At 46.6% G+C, this 18,388-nt stretch overlaps 1 protein-coding gene across 1 annotated transcript in view; it reads right to left on the bottom strand.

Annotated features, from left to right (window-relative positions):
• Nucleotides 1-766: 766 nt before the first annotated feature.
• LOC135908515 (glycoprotein 3-alpha-L-fucosyltransferase A-like) overlaps nucleotides 767-18,388 on the bottom strand; it is a 25,287-nt gene continuing 7,665 nt past the window's right edge. The window contains exons 3-8 of the mRNA XM_065440326.2: nucleotides 16,906-17,129; nucleotides 15,904-15,951; nucleotides 12,843-13,140; nucleotides 11,459-11,642; nucleotides 10,711-10,865; nucleotides 767-1,663 (exon numbers count right to left, since the gene is read on the bottom strand). Of these exons, the coding sequence (XP_065296398.1) occupies nucleotides 1,354-1,663; nucleotides 10,711-10,865; nucleotides 11,459-11,642; nucleotides 12,843-13,140; nucleotides 15,904-15,951; nucleotides 16,906-17,129 (1,219 nt within the window). The 3' untranslated portion in view covers nucleotides 767-1,353. The remainder of the gene's footprint in view (nucleotides 1,664-10,710; nucleotides 10,866-11,458; nucleotides 11,643-12,842; nucleotides 13,141-15,903; nucleotides 15,952-16,905; nucleotides 17,130-18,388) is intronic.

Genomic DNA, 18,388 nt, shown 5'->3' with positions numbered 1-18,388 from the left:
CGGCGTGCCTCATAATCAGAAAGTGGTTTTGGCACGTAAAACCCCATAATTTAATTTTTTTTCTCTCAGTACTTTATATTTTATCTTTCGGGTGAGAGCACCCATCGTCGTGCACAACAGGAAAAGGTGCCCAGGCGCTTCGTCGGGGAGGAGGGTGCACGGGCTTTTGTTGCAATTTTTCTGTTGTTTTCGCGCCGTTTTCGCCGTTTACGCGACGAGAGCAAAAGTCTGCAGACCATGACAGCAGAAAAAAAAATCCCTTCTAGCACTGCCGGGCAACGTGGAATTGCCGTAATGCATGACATTGTTTTCAACAGGCGCACGAAGGCTCTATCCGCTTGATTTGAGCCTTCATGTCTATCTATATAGGCAGCGACCCAAAAAGGCAAGTTTCGTGTCACCTGTCATCCCCAGACTTTTTTTGCTGGCGACTGTGCATCGGTGTAATACTTTACAGAAGCGGTCGTGTGCATACGTAGTGAGGGAGACCACCGAGTCACGTCACACATCAATCATGTAGCCTGAAAAGCAGAGATTGTTTTTCGGCCTGCCGCAGATTGGCTACCGCCGCGGAACGCAGCTTCACATGCGTGGATGGCAAAAGCGGCGGCCTGTGTTAAAAGGAATCGCTACTTGTTGGCTCTTTTCGCCCATTTTTGTGGTTGGCGGCGGTTTTCGATCGGCGGTCTGCGGTGGTCGTTGCATAGTTGACTCTCGATGGCAGGACTTGCGGTTCCAATGCGCCGTGAGAAAGGGCATATGATCTCGCGCAACCGACTTGCGGGGAGAGAGGGAGGGAGGGAAGAGTGGGGAAGCGGGGGAACTGTCGAGCGTGTTGCGAGTAGAGGGGAAGGAAAATTATCGCGCGCTCGCTCGTTCGTTTCTTCGTTCGTGCCACTCGCTAACATTGACGATCATTCTCGATTGTTCCCGCACACTTTTATTTTACTACCGTTTTTTTCTTTGTCTTTAAGAATACGAATCTATCTACATGTTTTACGGTGCTCAACCCAAATGCGCGTTCATAACGCGTGCAAAACTACCGAGCACACACGCAACACAGGCGGGGCAAGCAGCGGCGAGAAAGGTAAAACAAACAGACGAAAAACAACTAAAGTTCATGAAGCAACAGTAGTAAAAAAAAAGAAGTCTATACCGGAAAGAGTTCACGGTCGATGTCGCAAGCATGCGACGACAACAGTCGAGACGCGCGCAGTATAGTTCTCGAAAGTCCTGAGATAGCGACAGTTCTCGCCAGGAACCACGAGCGATGTAGTAAACACGCTGTCCCGCGAGCGCGAACAAATGCCATTCGCCCCCCCCCCCCCCCCCACGTGTGTTTGGGCGCTCGCACTACGCCACCGCCCTGCACGTTCCCTCGTGCCACCACTCGTGGACGCTTTGCGTGCGCCGCTTCGCCGGAGCTGGCGGCGCGTGCAGCATGGCGCACAGGCGGCACCAGAAGTACGTGTTGACGAACTCCCCGGTGCCCTTCCACTCGAAGTACTGGTTGTACAGCGTCCGGTTGCGGCTGAGCAGCTGCAGGTACTCGGCCAGCTCCTTGGGCGACCCGAAGTCGTCCACGTGGATGTACGAGTGGTACGGAGCCGCGGCCAGGTAATCCTCGCGGGAAGCGCCCATCACCACGGGGACCACGTTGTGCCTGCGAAGGGGATGAGAGACGTTGGACCGCGTGTGTTATACAGGGCTGCGTGTCTCGCGCCGAGTCGGTGAGGCGGTGAGTCAACGGGGTCCCTCCCCTTTTTTGGGGGGTAATGATTCCTCCCAATTTTTCGCGCCCCGAACTAGTTTTATGAAAATCGGGAAAATACCCGTTTCTCTCTCTCTCTCTCTCTCTCTCTCTCTCTCTATATATATATATATATATATATATATATATATATATATATATATATATATATATATATATATATATATATATATTTCGCGCTTTCGTAAAGGGTAATAATACATGCGGGTATTGCAAAAAGCAGCGAACGCTGTTTTTCTCCAGCGTATTAGACACGGGCGAAAGAATAGACGCACACTGCGCTATAAATATGACATACGCTTCCTTTTCGTTCAACACTCAAGCAATAAGACCCGCATGTATAACCTGTGCTTTTATTCGCATTGAGCATGTGCGCACGCTTGATGTAAGGCTTCAAAAAGCAACCGTGTTTTTCCGATAAACGCAGTTGTGTAAGTCAGCGCCGTGTGTGCCCCATCTTCTTTTCTGTGTCCCGAGTCGCTAGCGCTGTTTTTAAACATTATGGATATACAAACAATTTAGTATATGCGGTGGTTGTATAGGAAAAGGTGGCAAAACAAGGCTACTAAATGCCTGACAATGTGCCAACGGACCCCCCCCCCCCCCCCCACATACATATACACTCCCCAAACACCAAATTTCACAGCGCCCATCACATTGGGCTTCAACAATATGGTAACGAGAGAATCGAGTTTGACAACTCGAAAGAAAAAGAAGTCACACCGTAGAAAGCGTTTCAGAAGCTGTTCATATGAGTACCTGTAAAATGGCAGGAACTTGATCCCAAAACCGTTAAATCAAAACTCTTCGAAATTTAGCGCGAGTTTCACGGAATATGCACTTGTTTCGTGATCGATAAACACGATATTTAGTTTTAGTCAGTGTTTATCTAGCTCGAGTTTCTTTTTTACTTAGCCTTTCTGACAAATGACTCAACCATTTATTATAGGTGTGTGTGAATATTCGAAACTTCTGAATAACGAATCAGATATAGCGTCCCATTCGATTGGGACTTCGAATCGAATAGTCCTATACGTAAATGCGAAGGTTTTCCCCATACTTTTCGAATATTTCATCACGTCAGCTGCGCCCAATCAAACGTAAAATTGGAGCGAAACTAGGTAATCATCGTACCTTGCTGGTGTAGCAGCGCACTGACACGGACACAGAGAAGACAAACAGAAAAAGACGACACTCGCTGCACTCGCAACTATGTTATTTCAGAACACATACTTCATATATATATACCCGCGCACCCTCAGGCGTATGAAGTATGTGTTCTGAAATAAAATAGTTGCGAGTGCAGCGAGTGTCGTCTTTTTCTGTTTGTCTTCTCTGTGTCCGTGTCAGTGCGCTGCTACACCAGCAAGGTACGATGATCACTCACCAACTAGCCCAACTTTCGACTTTACTAAACTAGGTAAATTTTCATCCCCGCGGGCATAGAGACATAAAACATGAGAACTTGCCCAGTGGAGCAGGCTACGCCGCATAGATAGCCATACGTTATACACGCTATACAGCGATAATTCGCACTATCTGAAGAGTCATGTGCATGCGACGAACCTATCCTTGTGCTCCTAACGATCTATTTGTGCTTTTATTAAACAACGCTTCATAACGTACAGTGTAGTGAGAGAAACTTGCTAGCATTAAGAATGCTAGGGAGTGAACATTGTTTTAGATTAATTGTGATAACGGCTGCTCATTATGCGAAAAATATTCGAACGCTATTCGATATTCGATTCGATTCGCCACTGGCGCTATTCGATTCGTATTCGATTCGATCTTAAAAATCACTACTCGCACACCTCTAATTTATTTGCTCGTTGCTTGAAACCATTGTTTGTGAAATAGTCACCGAGGAAATTCCGCACTTTGAGCTTCTAGACAACAAAATCCAAGATATCTCCCGAATATCGGCAAATGCCGACGCAGAAACGAAGCATTTTTGCTAAGCTCTTCTATAACCTGTGTGTTCACCTGCATTACTGTTAATAACACAGTTCCGTGTTCTTTTCACTTTTGAGCACTGTGTACGGCTGCATTCATTTGGTCAGGGCCACTGATTTTTAATTTAGGGGAAGCGTTGCCCACATACATATATGTAATAGGTAGCGGAATTCAGTAAACACAATGCAGGCCTCGTAGCTGACGATACAGCACTCGCGTGTTTCTGTTAACAGTTTTAAGGGCTGTACAGAACGCTATACATAGCGGGCGCGTGTGTACCTCAGGGAAATGGGTATACCCGCGCTTCTTTCTTTCTTTTTTTCTTTCTTTCGGAACCCATATGCTAGAGCTATCGCTTAACCGGTATGTTTTTAGACTACGCGCAATAACTTCATCATGTCTCGCCGCTATAGACGTTTCGCAATTTGTTTGCTGCATGATACTTTTCGTACGATTTAGTACCCATTCCTTCTGCCTGGAACGGATCTGTTTAATCTATACAATCCTGCTGCTGCTGCGAGGCTGAAGCTTTTCCATCTATACTTGCTGCTGCAGTGGTTGCTGGCGCTTAATTTCCTGTCCGTATACGCTTCCGCGTCTGCCTGTCAGTTATGTACCAACGGAACTGTCCCCGTACGATTTTCAATCATATACGCTTTGTGCACGTTTACTATATATCTACGTACGCGTATACTGCGATGCCGACTCCACTGTCAGAAATTAACGTTCTCGTTCAGGACCTCATCTCATTTCATTCAGCTCACGTCTCTGTAATCTTGTTACGGTTTTTACATACAGTGAAACCATGGTTATCGGCTCGTCTATCTGTGGAGAAAAGGCGAGGCACCTGTGTTTTGTAAGTTTTGTTTTAACGATTGGCTCTGCTGTGGCGACGGCCTGATTCACTCGGTTTTGTCATTTTTGTTTGAACGATTTTGTTGAACCGTGGGGGGCGCCCGATTCACTCGGTTTTGTTGCTTGGTCTTTCATTAACTTAATGCGCCCGCTACGATTTATTATTGGCGTCCATTTCTGTCTTCCCCGCTTGACTAAGACCGCCCAATTTTCTTCCTTTACTTCTGTTCCGTTTGGTTATTCTTTAACGTCTGCAGCTGCTATAGGGAGCGAGCGTGCCGGGGTGCTTACTGGTTTTTACAAGCGACCAGTCGCGTTGGTTTGTTAACAGTGTGGCCGTACACCTAACAAACACGAAGTTAAAGCGAAATCCTTCTCAGACGTATATAGGCCAGTCCGAGCAATTCGTACATCAAAGGCAGTGAAACTGCGTATATATAGTGTAGCTGGTGCTCCCACCATTCGCAAAGCTTAGGAACCTGCTTTGACGCTGAGATGATTTCGTTGTAATCAAGAGCTCCACTGTGTAATCCTGCGCAAATAATTCGCTCGACCCGAGGTTATTTGAAACGTCTCACTCTACATATATACCAAATGTACTCGTTCGTACGTGTGCACAGTTTTAAGAAACTGCCCGACGTCTGTTTCAGTCTTTGCGGACGCTTCACCATATCTGACGCAATTAGTTCGTTACGGCCGAGGAATTTCCGTTTCTTACTGTATTTAAGCTGCACTTTTACAGCTGTCTTAAAGGCTCCGCGGGTGCTGCGTGCGCTACGGTTCCGCACTGTTCATTACTCTACTACACCCAGTGCAACCAATTAACTGTGACCGAGCTGTAGTGAAAAGTTTCTATAGTGACCCTATATTAAGCTCACCATATTTCACTGTACTCCTTCGTTGCACTCCAGATGCGCTAGTGGACACGCATAAAGAAGGAGAAAAAAAAAACAGTTCTAAATCTGCCCAAGACTTTGCAAACGCTTGCCTATAACCGCTGCAGTTCCTTCGCTATACACACGAGTCTCTTCAGTATTCGCTGTAATCGGGCTTAGTACTGCTATATGTACTCTCCGCTAATACTCAATGCGTGTTTCCTGCCGTCTGTGCCATATATATGCTGCGGCCAGCCCCGTTCTGCCAGCGCCCCGTCGCACGAAAAAAATGTGCTAGAACTCACTAATCCCCATTAGACGCGCAATTATACTGCACTGCCGATGAATGCGTTAAGGTTAGCAATTTTATTAAAGCTTTGCACACTTTATTGAAAGAGAGTCAAGGTGGTATAAGGTGATGCATCGCTCATATCGTAGTGAGTCTACATAATTACATATATAAATAACGATTTATGGCGCAGCCATTCACGTCTCGTAATTTTTTTTCCTTGGACGAATATAATGACCAGCTCAAAAAAAAAAAAGCGCATGCAGGTTGCATACCGTCCGCATGCATTACGAGAAAGAAAAGAAAAAGTCGGAAGGCGATCGATTCAATCTCCAGCTGAAGTTGATGGAAGACAACGTTGGTAACTTGGGGGTGAGAATGAGGGTGAGAATGGGGGTCGGAGTAACTGCGCACGGCACTCTCTCGCGCCACCCCTCGCGTGAGATAGTAGGGTGAGCGTCGTCGGACTGTATGAAATTTTTTTCTTGCTGCGCTATCTTCGGGATCGGCCCCCACATTTTGACCTATGACGACGTGCGAATTAATATTGTATAATTTCTGGGGTTTCACATGCCAGAACTACGGTCCGATTATGAGGTACGTCGCAGCGGGGGAATAAGCGTTCCTTGCGTAAAGGGTACAGTATGAATTAGCAAACTAATCAGGTAACTAATTAATTGATAATTATGTAATTGTCCTCTGTTGGAATCTGGCCGTCGGACTTTTTTATTATATATATATATATATATATATATATATATATATATATATATATATATATATATATATATATATATATATATATATATATATATATATATGCGCACGCATGAAAATTGAATTTCCGGCGCGCGGACGCGTAATCATGCGTCTATTTTCATATTGCGCATTTTTCGTTATAGCGCGAAAAAATAATTACGCCAGACATAGCACGCTGAAAACAAGTGAATCGGGTGTTTTAAAACACAATTGTTACTTTGCTATCAAAATTCCTGCCCTTAATTCAGTAATTAAGAAGTTCGTTGATTAATCTCACATAATTATCGATAGTTCAGTTACGAAAAAGAACAAAACCTCCTGGTGCGGTATGTCACTGCTGACAGAATACCATTGCTCAATTGCGTCCTCGTGCATTCTATATATTATTTTTAAGAGCTTGGCTAACGTTAGCTGGGGAGAACCTTTGTGACGCAGTCGCCAGCTGATCAGCAGCGGACAAATTGGAGAGGCTAACAGGGGAACTTACACTGCAAAAGTATATTATGCAATATCTACAAGTGATAAACGAGGCCAATAATGCAACAAGGAAAAAGAAATATAAGATGAAAAGGTAATAAAGGTAAGGCTAATTGGGGTGCAAAATTATGACTGGTACCGCCTGGTGCTGTCTACCCGAATAATAAACTTAAGTCAACCGTCCTGCGGCCACATGTGGCAATTTTGCCCTCTATTATAGTGAAACGCGGCTACCGCTGTAAAACAGTTTGTGACGGCCACGTTTTGACCCGCGTCGACCACGAGAATCAGGGCCAGGTATTTTTTTTTAATGTTCCAAATGTCATGACGATTGCGAGGTATAACGTTATTGCTTTATTGATATAACGTTATAGATTGCTTTTAACGTTAAATCGCGTACACAGTTGGCTGTACACTTGCCGCAGCCCTAGTCTTGTGGCTTGGGGCAGGCATAAAAAAGAAACAAAAAGAAAGAAAGGAAGGAAGAAAGAAATAACAAACAAATAATTTGCCACAGCTAAAATAATTATGTAAAGCTTACGAGTTTCTAACAACAAATGGATCGCCGGTTTCTAAGATGTTAAGATGTTCTTGTAAATTGAAGTAAGAGGTTTCTAATAAATGTCCATTTAGAAAGAGAATTCCCTGGCTGTCCTACAACGACTGAGAAGTGTGGGAACAATACAAGACAAATAAAAGAAATGCGTACGCGCAATGAAAAAGGCCTGCTACCAAAGAAGGAGCGTTTGCCGTCCTATCGTATAGCTCGTCTGACGCTAAAGCGCATATGATCATGTCGCATCTGTACGTGCTTGATTATTACGATCAGGTTTGTATTTCAAAATGTGAAAGCCGAAGTTAAGAAACTTTGCAAAAAAGTTCAACCGTCACCAAGTTCTCGGTGGAATTTCTGAATGTAGAAAAGACTTTCTCTTAAGCGGCAGATTCGAATCGCGGCGCCTCCCAGACACCCACCGGCTCGTCGAGAGAGCAAACGGGTGCAAAAGCGGCCCCGCGTTCAACGCCCGGCATTCGCGTGGTTTTACGCGCCGTGGTGGCTACGGCGTTATTAGACAGTAGACAGTTTTAGTTACACGTAGAGGTTTTGCGTACGTAGAGCTTCTACGTGTCAGCAGTGCGCATGCGTAGAACGTAGCGGCCGCGCGCTGGTCTCACGGACGTACGTGAGATTCATTTCTTTGCGTGCGTTTCTTGCGCACGTAGACAGCTTCGCGTGGGAGTTCCGCGAGATCACGAACAGGCGATAGAGGGCCTTGCGCGCGCAGACGGCTTGCATCGAAACAAGGCGACAGGATTGAATTGGCTACCGCCGTGTTCACATTTCCCGATAGATGTAGCTACGGGGTCCCTCTTGGCGTGCGTCGCGTACGTGCAGCTAAAAGCGTTTCAGATGGCGTGCACGTAAGGTACGTAGGCTTTTCACGTTTGCGTACGTGAAACCTCTACGTACGTGTAACTAAAACTCGTGCCTCACGATAAGATCGTGGTTCTGGCACCGCAAAACCGTGGAACTTGCTTGGTGTGCGCTTGGGACGGGGCCTTCGGCATTTGTTAGGGCACTCAGCCTGTGCCAAGGATCACGTGATCGCAAAACAGTCAAAAGCGACTTCTCACTGTTCTAGTCGAGTGACAACCGTGAGTCGAAGCGCAGCAGGCAGTGATGCAAGTGCCACTCGAGCGCGCTTCCGTTTGTCGGGAAACTTTGAGAAGTCATTTTCTGTTTCCGGCATTTCTTTCTTTCTTTCTTTCTTTCTTTCTTTCTTTCTTTCTTTCTTTCTTTCTTTCTTTCTTTCTTTCTTTCTTTGTTTCTTTCTTTCTTTCTTTCTTTCTTTCTTTCTTTCTTTCTTTCTTTCTTTCTTTCTTTCTTTCTTTCTTTCTTTCTTTCTTTCTTTCTTTCTCTTTAATTTGGAAGCGCCTTTTTTGTGTTTCCGTATTCCACAAAAATGTCTGCGAGGATCAGTAACGAAACTACTTCCTACGGGCACACTGGATGATCAACGATGATCTAGAAACGGGGCAGGGCGACCAGGGGAGTTAGGGCGAGCAATGAGATGGTCCCCTCAAAAGAATCGTATATGCGAGGCATGGCTCTTCAAAAGCTTTCCAGAACAAGAGCTGTTATCGCCATAAGAATCTAGTTAAATATTCAGTTCTGTTGAAATTTGGTTTACCCACACATTTTCACGCACGATTGGAAATATGGCTTAACTTGTAAAAAAGAAATGCTTGAAAAGTTGTTATAATTAGGGGCTACAACAATACATGCCTATAGCGCACAGCAATGAATATTAAATCTTTGCAGTATAGCTAATTTAAGTCACCAGAATTTTCACCGCCAGGTTGGACACACGAAAGCGACAATCTACGCAAACCAGGTTATGTTAAGTGTTGTTTGGCATCAATAAACTCAAATACCAACAAGGTCAAACGAATTCGTTGGGCTAGTTGGTTCGTAATGGCTGTAAACAGTGCCATAAAGCACGAAGATCAAACAAGAAGACAGACACGATGACAAGCGCTGCAACGTTTATAATAGGCGGGATTAATAACCCCGGTTGAATCAGGCATCCGTTAGTTATCCCCTCCGCATCATCGCCTTGTATTTGGCTCAAAAGGAAAGTCCTCGAGCGCGCTAGTGCAGAATAGAAAAGTAATCATTGCGAGTCGGTAATCAAATGTGGCACTGTATTCGCGGCAAAAGCCTGCGTTCATTCCCGGCTTCATCTTGTCGCAGTTGATTAAGACACACTTACTTATTTCGAAACCTTTGTTAACTGGAATGGGATGCAGTTTTCGCCTCGGGAACGTCAAAGTCCTTCGCGTAACATAGAGATGACTGCGCCCGTATCCACCAGTGAGAATGCTCGAAATCCTTCAACGACGTTGTTGGGGTTATTTCGAGACCTTTGGTCTCGAAATGGCGATGCAGTCCTCGTCTCGGGAACTGCGACGATTCCCTGAGGCAGAGGGCTTAACCGGCACGTTATCGGTGAGATGGAGTGGCAGTGTGTGGATGGAAAATGACGAGTAGTATTAAGAACGGGGGTTCCATCGGCGACACAGAAGATCGTGACTGTCGATGAGCGTTGGTGCTCATGAGTCGACAGTAATAAAGAAAAAAGAAAAAGGAAAGGCAGCGTACGGCGTCGCGACATAACCGGGCAACGTGTTCCGGAATACCACAATAGTAACAAATCGCGGGTGCTTGTCTGGTGTGCGCCGAGGATCTGGCTGGCGTGGCAACTGTGGTGCCGGTGGCGAAGTTCCAACGTTGACGGAGTCGTACCACGCACTTCCACCAATTGTTAATGTGCTTATTTATAGGGTACGCTATAGAAGGTAGAGGTCGAACTCGCTGTGAAGGTTTTAACCCTGTGAGCAGCCGGAACCGTACCCGTGCCTAAACGCTGGTGATGAGCCTGGCTGACCGGCGGTTATTCTTCGTTACAGAAGGAACGAAAGAGATAAGTAGAGAGGGAAGGGAGGAAAGAAAGAAACAACAAAAGATCGAAGAGAAGAAAAAAAAGAAAGAAGGAAATGAAAACTATAAGAATGAAGAAAAGAAAGAATGTAGGCAACGAAACAAGAAATGAATGAAGAAAGACGGAAGGAGGAAAACAAAAAAAGAAGACAAAAGCGGGAACAAAGAACCCAGGGAAAGAAACAGATGTAAAAGAAAGAAGGAAAGAAAGAAATGGTGGAGCGCATACCGTAGAGCATTGAAGAATTTTTCGGTGATGTAGTCCTTGCAGTTGGCGTTCTCGAAAGACAGGTAAAAATAGTAGTCATTGTCCAACATCTGGTAGCACCTCTCGCTCTCGGAGCGAGGGCAGTCTAGCGTGCCGCACAAACCGTAGATGTCCACCTATCCGTGCGAAGAAGAAAAAAAAAGGTAATCTCCATCAGAGTTGCGAAGTGGGGCCCTCTATTTCATTAGAGTAAATGAAACGCTTTCTCTCTAATCTTTTACTACTTGTGTTTGAGTGCCTATATTTCCGAAATGTGAGAAACGTTACAAATGAAGTTACGTACAATTTTTTTTTTGCACAAGAAACATCTGCAGCGCGTTATTGGCTGTTAATCCCTCACATACCTGTTTAAAAAAGAAAGCCTTCTGTCAATTTTGGTTCCCTCAAAGATATATCTGCCTATGGGCTGTGAAAACGGTCGAGAGCCTTCAAACGAAGCGTTGCGCATTAAACAGCTTCCATACAGTTCCGAATGCATCAGACTTCGTATACAGGATGAATATCTTCCGTAGTAATCGCTTCTGCGTTAACATTGAGCAGGACAGAAGTCAACGTGAAATAAAATGCGCAAGGGACAAATGTTCAAGTGGTAACGGTCTCTGCCATTCCACTGTCCAGTCTAAGATGGAGTCGAATTGAAACGTGCACCGGCTCGTAGCTGATGTTGGCTCCATTAGTTTCGAAATAGGTGTGACCGGCCCCCGCTTACCTCTATGTGTTTCTGCAGCTGGTGCGCGTAATCAAGGCGCCGGTTGGAGGCGGCGCAGTTGGAGACGAACCACGCGATCATTTTGGTTTTGTTCTGGGAGTAGTCGAAGTCGCGCTTGATAGCTTTCACCAGCGGGTCGAAGAGCACGAATTTCTCGTACGGCGTCACAATGTCCGAGTCCTTTCTGCGATCGGGAAGGGGAAAAAAAAAAGAAGCTGATAAGGGATGACTCTTCTGTCTCAGTTTCTTTTTCGTGATTCCACTAACACATTCACAGTCGAGGGCGACACCGCTTTGCATTTCCTGGGAAAGTTCTTCAACGAGTGAGCAACACCGCCCCGCAATGTTTGTGGCGTATTCTGAAATACTGTCCCCAGCAAACGGATACAGAGAGGCCTTCTGGATCGAGTGGATGCATCGAACATGTAGGTCCGTCTATGTGCGACGCTTAAGTCCTCATTGCAGTCCGTAGTTTGTCGGCGAGAAGGACATGTTGCTTAGCAGAGAGGCACGAGCGTCCCCCAAAATTGTTTCTACTGAAAGGCAGCAACGATTTTTGTGGCTACTGCAGGGTGATATCTTAGACAATGACACGAAGTATTGTTTGCTTTCACAGCACCTTGGGGACTTTCTTAGATCTTCAAACTGTTGTTGTACCCACTCCTTCTCTAACGATCGTCTGAGCCCTGAGGGTACTGTAATGAATGAATGAATGAATGACTAAACAGCTGAATATCCAAAAGTCGCATAAAGACGCGGTTCTCTCAACCGAGTGATACATTTCTGTTATTGAACCAGTTATAGCCTTGCTATTAAAGATACTGGCCCAAATTATCCTTCAGGAGGATGTCTCACTGCGGTGACGCAGTTTTCTTCACGTTTTGTGTACACTTCGAATTTACCCGAATGACTGAATCAAAGGTCTTTTGGCCGTCCGACATAAAATGTGTCCAAACGCTTTCGAGCTCTTCCTTCCTCCTTGAAGTCGTCAAGGTCTACGACAAGTTTGGCGGGAGCAGGGATGGGAGGGAGGAGAAGAGACTGGAGCAGAGACGAAGGAAACTCACTTGCTAAACGAACCGGGCCAGTATTCACAAGAACGTTTTTATATATAGGTTACAACTGTTAACAGATACCAGTCACTTGTGATGTACATATTATTAGCGAAGGAGGTCGGCCAATGCCAAACAGCACTCGCGAACGAAAATTTTCTGAATTCGGTCCACAATGAACACGTCGTATGCGGAACACACGTCAATAATATATCAACCCTAAGCTCTAGCGAGTTTACATTGATATACATGTTGGCCCTGAGCATTGCTCCAATGTGCATTCAACGTGACGGCTTTCGGGTATACCCCAATCGAAGTCGTCGTCCGCGTACCGGTAGGTGGCCATCCAGTCGATTCCCGCGTCTCCGCTCGGGACGAATGTGTGCATCGGGTTTTCGAGCAGGTACATGATCTTCACTTGGCGTCCCGTGATGTTCGGGACCGCAGGGTGGTAGTAGTAGTCCTTGTAGATGAAGGCATCCACGACGGCGCTTTTTCGCTCACTCATGTGCGATCCCTGGTGGACGACGCACTTGTCCACTGGGCACCGGTCCCTCAGAAAGAGCTCGCGTCCACCCAGGAAGTCGTACCAGCCGCCGTACAGGACGATGGTCTTCACGGCCGCCGCATCTGCGCACCCACCAAAGCGGCTCAGTGGCGACAACGTTCCATGGCTCAACATCAGGTACCGGATTGGATTCCAGGCCGCGACAGCGGCATTTCGATGGGAACAACATGCAAGAGTGCTCCTATACATATATTGAGATATCTGCGTCTGTTCAAGACTGATGCGGACACTCTGATATTGGCGTCTTTCGTGTTGATTTAGGGCGCTAAAATCCATCCATCCATCCATCCATCCATCCATCCATCCATCCATCCGTCCATCCGTCCATCCGTCCGTCCGTCCGTCCGTCCGTCCGTCCGTCCGTCCGTCCGTCCGTCCGTCCGTCCGTCCGTCCGTCCGTCCGTCCATCCATCCATCCATCCATCCATCCATCCATCCATCCATCCATCCATCCATCCATCCATCCATCCATCCATCCATCCATCCCTCCATCCATCACTCACTCACTCACTCACTCACTCACTCACTCACTCACTCACTCACTCACTCACTCACTCACTCACTCAATCAATCAATCAATCAATCAATCAATCAATCAATCAATCAATCAATCAATCAATCAATCAATCAATCAATCAATCAATCAATCAATCAATCGTCTTTCTCTTTCCCTGTTCGTGCCTGTCGTGTCCATTGCGACAGCTGCACATGTCACAGCTACCACACGCTTCATAATAGCATTGGCCAATAGAGCTAACCGAAAATTGCCCCAGCTGCGTATCTCAGAACACCTACAGGGAACGTATCACGACTTTGACAATCACCCTCGCATAGTTTCTGCGCAACATTTTTGCACAATTTCTCACTGCAGCCGACCAGAAGTAGATTTTTCCCCCGTCCGTATGCCACGACCATTGAGCTGCGGGTCAAGTGAATCCTCTGCGTACCCAATTTGGCTTCAATTCACTTTAGATTGCTGAATACTGCTACACTCGACCACTTTACTAAAGGCTCGGCCACGTTTCACGGGCTGTTCGATGTGCCCCATTCTGTCAGCAATGGCGAAGGAACAGTTTTGCACGCCCTCCCCCCCCCCTCCCCCCCCCCCCGTTTTTCGTAATGCCTCGTCAAATAACTTGATTGCGCATATGGTTTGCCCCGGCGATCGAAATCTTAAAGAAAAGAAAAGAAAACAGGAAAGACAAAACTTTGTGACATGAATGGCTACATTCAATCAAAATCTAATTGCACCGTAATTACGAGGATTAGATAGAAAATGCAAGAAGTAACATGCAACGACCTCAACTTTTTTTCAGTGGAGTCTGCAACACCTCAGACTGAAAATCATGTAACTTCGACGCAATTATTGACAGTGCATCGCAATTCTGACTCAGTGGCTTGTAGCACCAGCGAACAAATAAACCCATTCGCGTATTGACGCGATAGCGTTAAGGGCCTCGTGTCACAAAAAAATCCTATGTCGGCGTCGGATGTCATTTTGCGAAAAATCATTTCGAACCACAACCATGCAGGCCCTCCGCGTGGCGCAGAGGCGTTACTGAACTAAGAAATTCCTCAAAGTAATATGCGTCAGAAAAAAAACCGTAAAGTAGGACCTAAACGCAACCTACAGACATGATAGCATCGGATTGTAATTTGGATGTACCAGAAAAAGAAATTCGGCGACGCGGAAATCCAAACACAAACCCCTTTTCCAGCGTTTCCACCATTCGTAGCGCGTCGCGGATCGCCCGGTTCCTTGCAACAACACCATCCAGATGGCGCTCGTCTCCGCAGGAAAGCTGCGGCTACCGGGAAGCATGACACGCAATCAGGGATCTTTGAAAGCTATCGCGTTCCACTCTAAAAGACGAAGCTTAAGCGTCCTCCAAATTTTTTGTGTTCGTACCGAACATACTGGCTCGAGGCCGACGTCTCCACATTATACGCGCACGCACGCACGCACTGATGGATGCGCCGTACGTTGGCCCACCCCTACCAAAATCTTCATGCATGTTCTAAGGAGCGCTGTGTATCGCTATGCGTATTCCGTGCGTATGATGGTCTGCCGCCGGGCACTGGAACGATAGCTTTCATTCTCGAGTCAGGTCTACAGTTAGTGCTCGCTTCGCATCAGGTTAGAGCGAGGCGTTGTGTGGTTTTCGCATAGGGGGCAAAAAAGAAGACAAAAAAAAAGAAAAGAACGGAGCATTGCAGTGGAAGCTTGTGCTTCTTAATGCGTTTTGATGAAACCTAACGTACTACACCAAAGAAAAGCTTCTGAAAAAAAAAATAAAAGACGGGATCTTTTCTTGACCCTCTAAAAATATTTGCCTTGGCTCGTCAAAAAGCATCGAACATTACCACACCATGCTTTAATCATCGAACCGCCGTTGAAGTCTCAATCATGCCACCTTTATAGTCTCGCTGGTGCTCCCGACGCACTTCAGCGACGGAAAATGTTGCGCGGATAGCGCAGCAGGATCGGAAAGGATGTGCGCTAATAGTAATTGGTTTCAGTCGTTTCTGGATAAATTACTTTTATCCTGCGTTCGCGTACATGTGCTCTAGCAAAGCGAGTCGTGTTCGAGAGAACGCTGTGTGGGGTGTACGCGGAACACTAGTTCTACATTCACATCTCTCTCTCTCTCTCTCTCTCTCTCTCTCTCTCGCACGCGCGCGCGCAGGCGAGCGATTGGGGTCGGAGTGTTCGTGTAATTTCTATAGTAAAAAGTACAACGAAGCAAATCGGTGTGTCTGACAACACACTTTTAAAAAAACAACGTTGTTCACAATGTAACACGTATAACTTCGAGAGGTCTCACCATTCGATGCATCACCCAACCTGAGGTCATTCGTATCATAAGTGGTATCTGCAAAACACAGAATTACATGCATGACTTAGAAATAAAATAAAAAAGAAGAAACGATAGAATGAAACAAGACGTCTCCGATTTCTGGCTAATTTGGGAAGAGCGTCAGAAACCGTAATCAAGGTACAGGCTCCATCTACTTCTGGACTCTTGATCACATGTGAAACGTTATAGCCATTTAGGCCTCGACATTGTTTCCCTATGTGTTCTGTGTTGCTGTTCGTCCTTTTGTTTGTCTCCGTGTCGTCCTTCATGTGTTTGTCGGGGGTGATATTTCATACACCTGTGTTTGTGCACCATCTGTCTCTTCAGTGAGTCAGTCTACCCATCCCAGCACAGGCATGTCAGGTGATTACTGCCTGCCCGCCTGCGTGCCTACTTGCCTGCGGTGGTACACTCAGCTTCCCGATCAAGATGTCACTACAAGTGCTGTAGCTTACCTCTACGAATCCGGGTATTCGGGTATTTCGTAAGAGGTATTTCTCAACTGACTTCATTTCTTAACTTCATGCGAAAAAAAAAAAATGTGGGCTGGCTGGGAGAAAAATCTTGTCATGTGACAACAGTTCGATGGAGCCCGTGATGATGATGATGATGATGATCGATGTGGCCTTTGTAGAGGGTGACCTACAGGAGGATGAAATCTAGATTCGACCTCTAAATTATGAAAAAAAAGCTTGTAAAAAAAGCTTTTATACCCTTGCAGGCAAATGTTTGCGAGCTGTGAATCAAGGTTCCATTTACACAGGTAAAATATATTGGCCAAGCGTCACAAACGAAACGATGAAATCACACAAAAGACAATGTCTATAATAATTGTTACCTTGCTGTTGCACAAAAACAGGCTAGAACTGTAATGTGACTTAATTCGTTCCCGCTTCATACGATACACACAATACAGCGGAGCATCGGTGAGGTGTTTGACAGCGAAGAGTGCAGCAAGCGATGACTCACTGATGCTCTTGGGCTGGCCCTTGTAACCGGGCGGCAGGTACATGAGCTGCGACACGATGCGGTCGTCGTGCGGCGACTGCGGGTCGGGCCACACGTTGGGGAGCCTCGACAGCCTGCTCGACGGACGAGGCCATTCGGTGCCGTTGGTGAAGAACCAGGGCAACTTGCTGCGCGACCACGACGGGGCCGGGTCGTCGTGTCGATGGTCGGCCTGCTCGTTGTCCCTGCACGCAGGTGCACGCGGACAGTGACCGGTCGGCCGTGTTCGGTTGTTTTAGTGTGCGACGACAACTCGCATTCTCTTCTCTGACCATTCTATGCCCCCTTCCCTTCCCACAAAATCAAATAAAAACAACAATAAAAAAGAATTACACCGCGTGACGCCACGTAAAGCTGTAACGGGTTACAGTTACGCAATGGCACGACACTTATCCTGCAACCAATAGCTTGAATGAATTTGACATGAATGAGTCAATAGAACCCGTTCATTATTAGGCGACGTCTTCCGCGCGCGCTCACGGGTAAACAAACCTCCGCTGACAACATGCTACTTGCTGCTGCAAATGGAATTGCCATTTGCGATAACGAAGAAGGGTGTTCTACATCTGTCGCTATCGCAGCATTGATGTGGTGCGCCATGACCCCGATAGGGGTCATCGAATCTCCGTCTGCTTCTGGACTCTACTTCTGGACTCCGTGTGCGAGCGTGTGGCTTTTGCTCCTTTTGCTTCGCATTCGCTAAGACTGCTCTGTTGTTGCCTTCATGCGTGGCGCAGGATATTCGGTTTGAGAGAGCGGTGACCTGGCAGAACCGTTACCCGTCGGTAACCGCTGGGGTCGTCGCCATCACTGTCGCGAAAGCTGCGTGCTTCTCGGGTGCCGCTGGCTCTACGGGAAAATTTGGCACGTCTATGAGATTCCTGTCGCGGTACACAGTAGTGATGCCAGTGCCGTCTTGCTTGATGTGCGCTTCCTGCTTGTCTTTGTCCCAAGCCCAGGCAATCCTTGAGTGTAACCTCCATAGTTGGTTTCTTCTTTCCGCTCACTTCGTTCCACTTCCTTTTGACCTTCTGTTTTGTTTTTCGGTGGCATCGACGTCTTTGCCGTTGGTGCTTGCTGAAAGAAATACCACAGACACTGTCGAAGGTACCGGCTAAGGTATCCGGCGCCTCCTTGCACACCGTCCTGCAGCCTTTGACCTTCTGCCCTTCCTGGCTTGCAGACGTCCGCCCGCTTGTTCGCTTTGAACGCTTGTGTGGTTCTCAGAAGCGGTTTGCTCTAGGGGATCTACTTTCTGTCTGACTTCAACTGCAGCGCGATGCGATGCCTTCCTTTCCGTGAGGTCACGAAGCATCACTTCGACCCTAGCTTGTTGCCATTGGCCAAATTCTAACACTGCCTCCACCAGCGCGCTCGTCATCTCCCTCTTTAGTTCCTCCATTGTTCGGATCCCACCGATATATATATATATATATATATATAT

The sequence above is a fragment of the Dermacentor albipictus genome, chromosome 3 (genome assembly GCF_038994185.2).
Source record: "Dermacentor albipictus isolate Rhodes 1998 colony chromosome 3, USDA_Dalb.pri_finalv2, whole genome shotgun sequence".
NCBI classification, from domain to species: domain Eukaryota; kingdom Metazoa; phylum Arthropoda; class Arachnida; order Ixodida; family Ixodidae; genus Dermacentor; species Dermacentor albipictus.
Note: the sequence above shows the minus strand (reverse complement) of the source record. Positions and strands in the feature narration are given on the sequence as shown.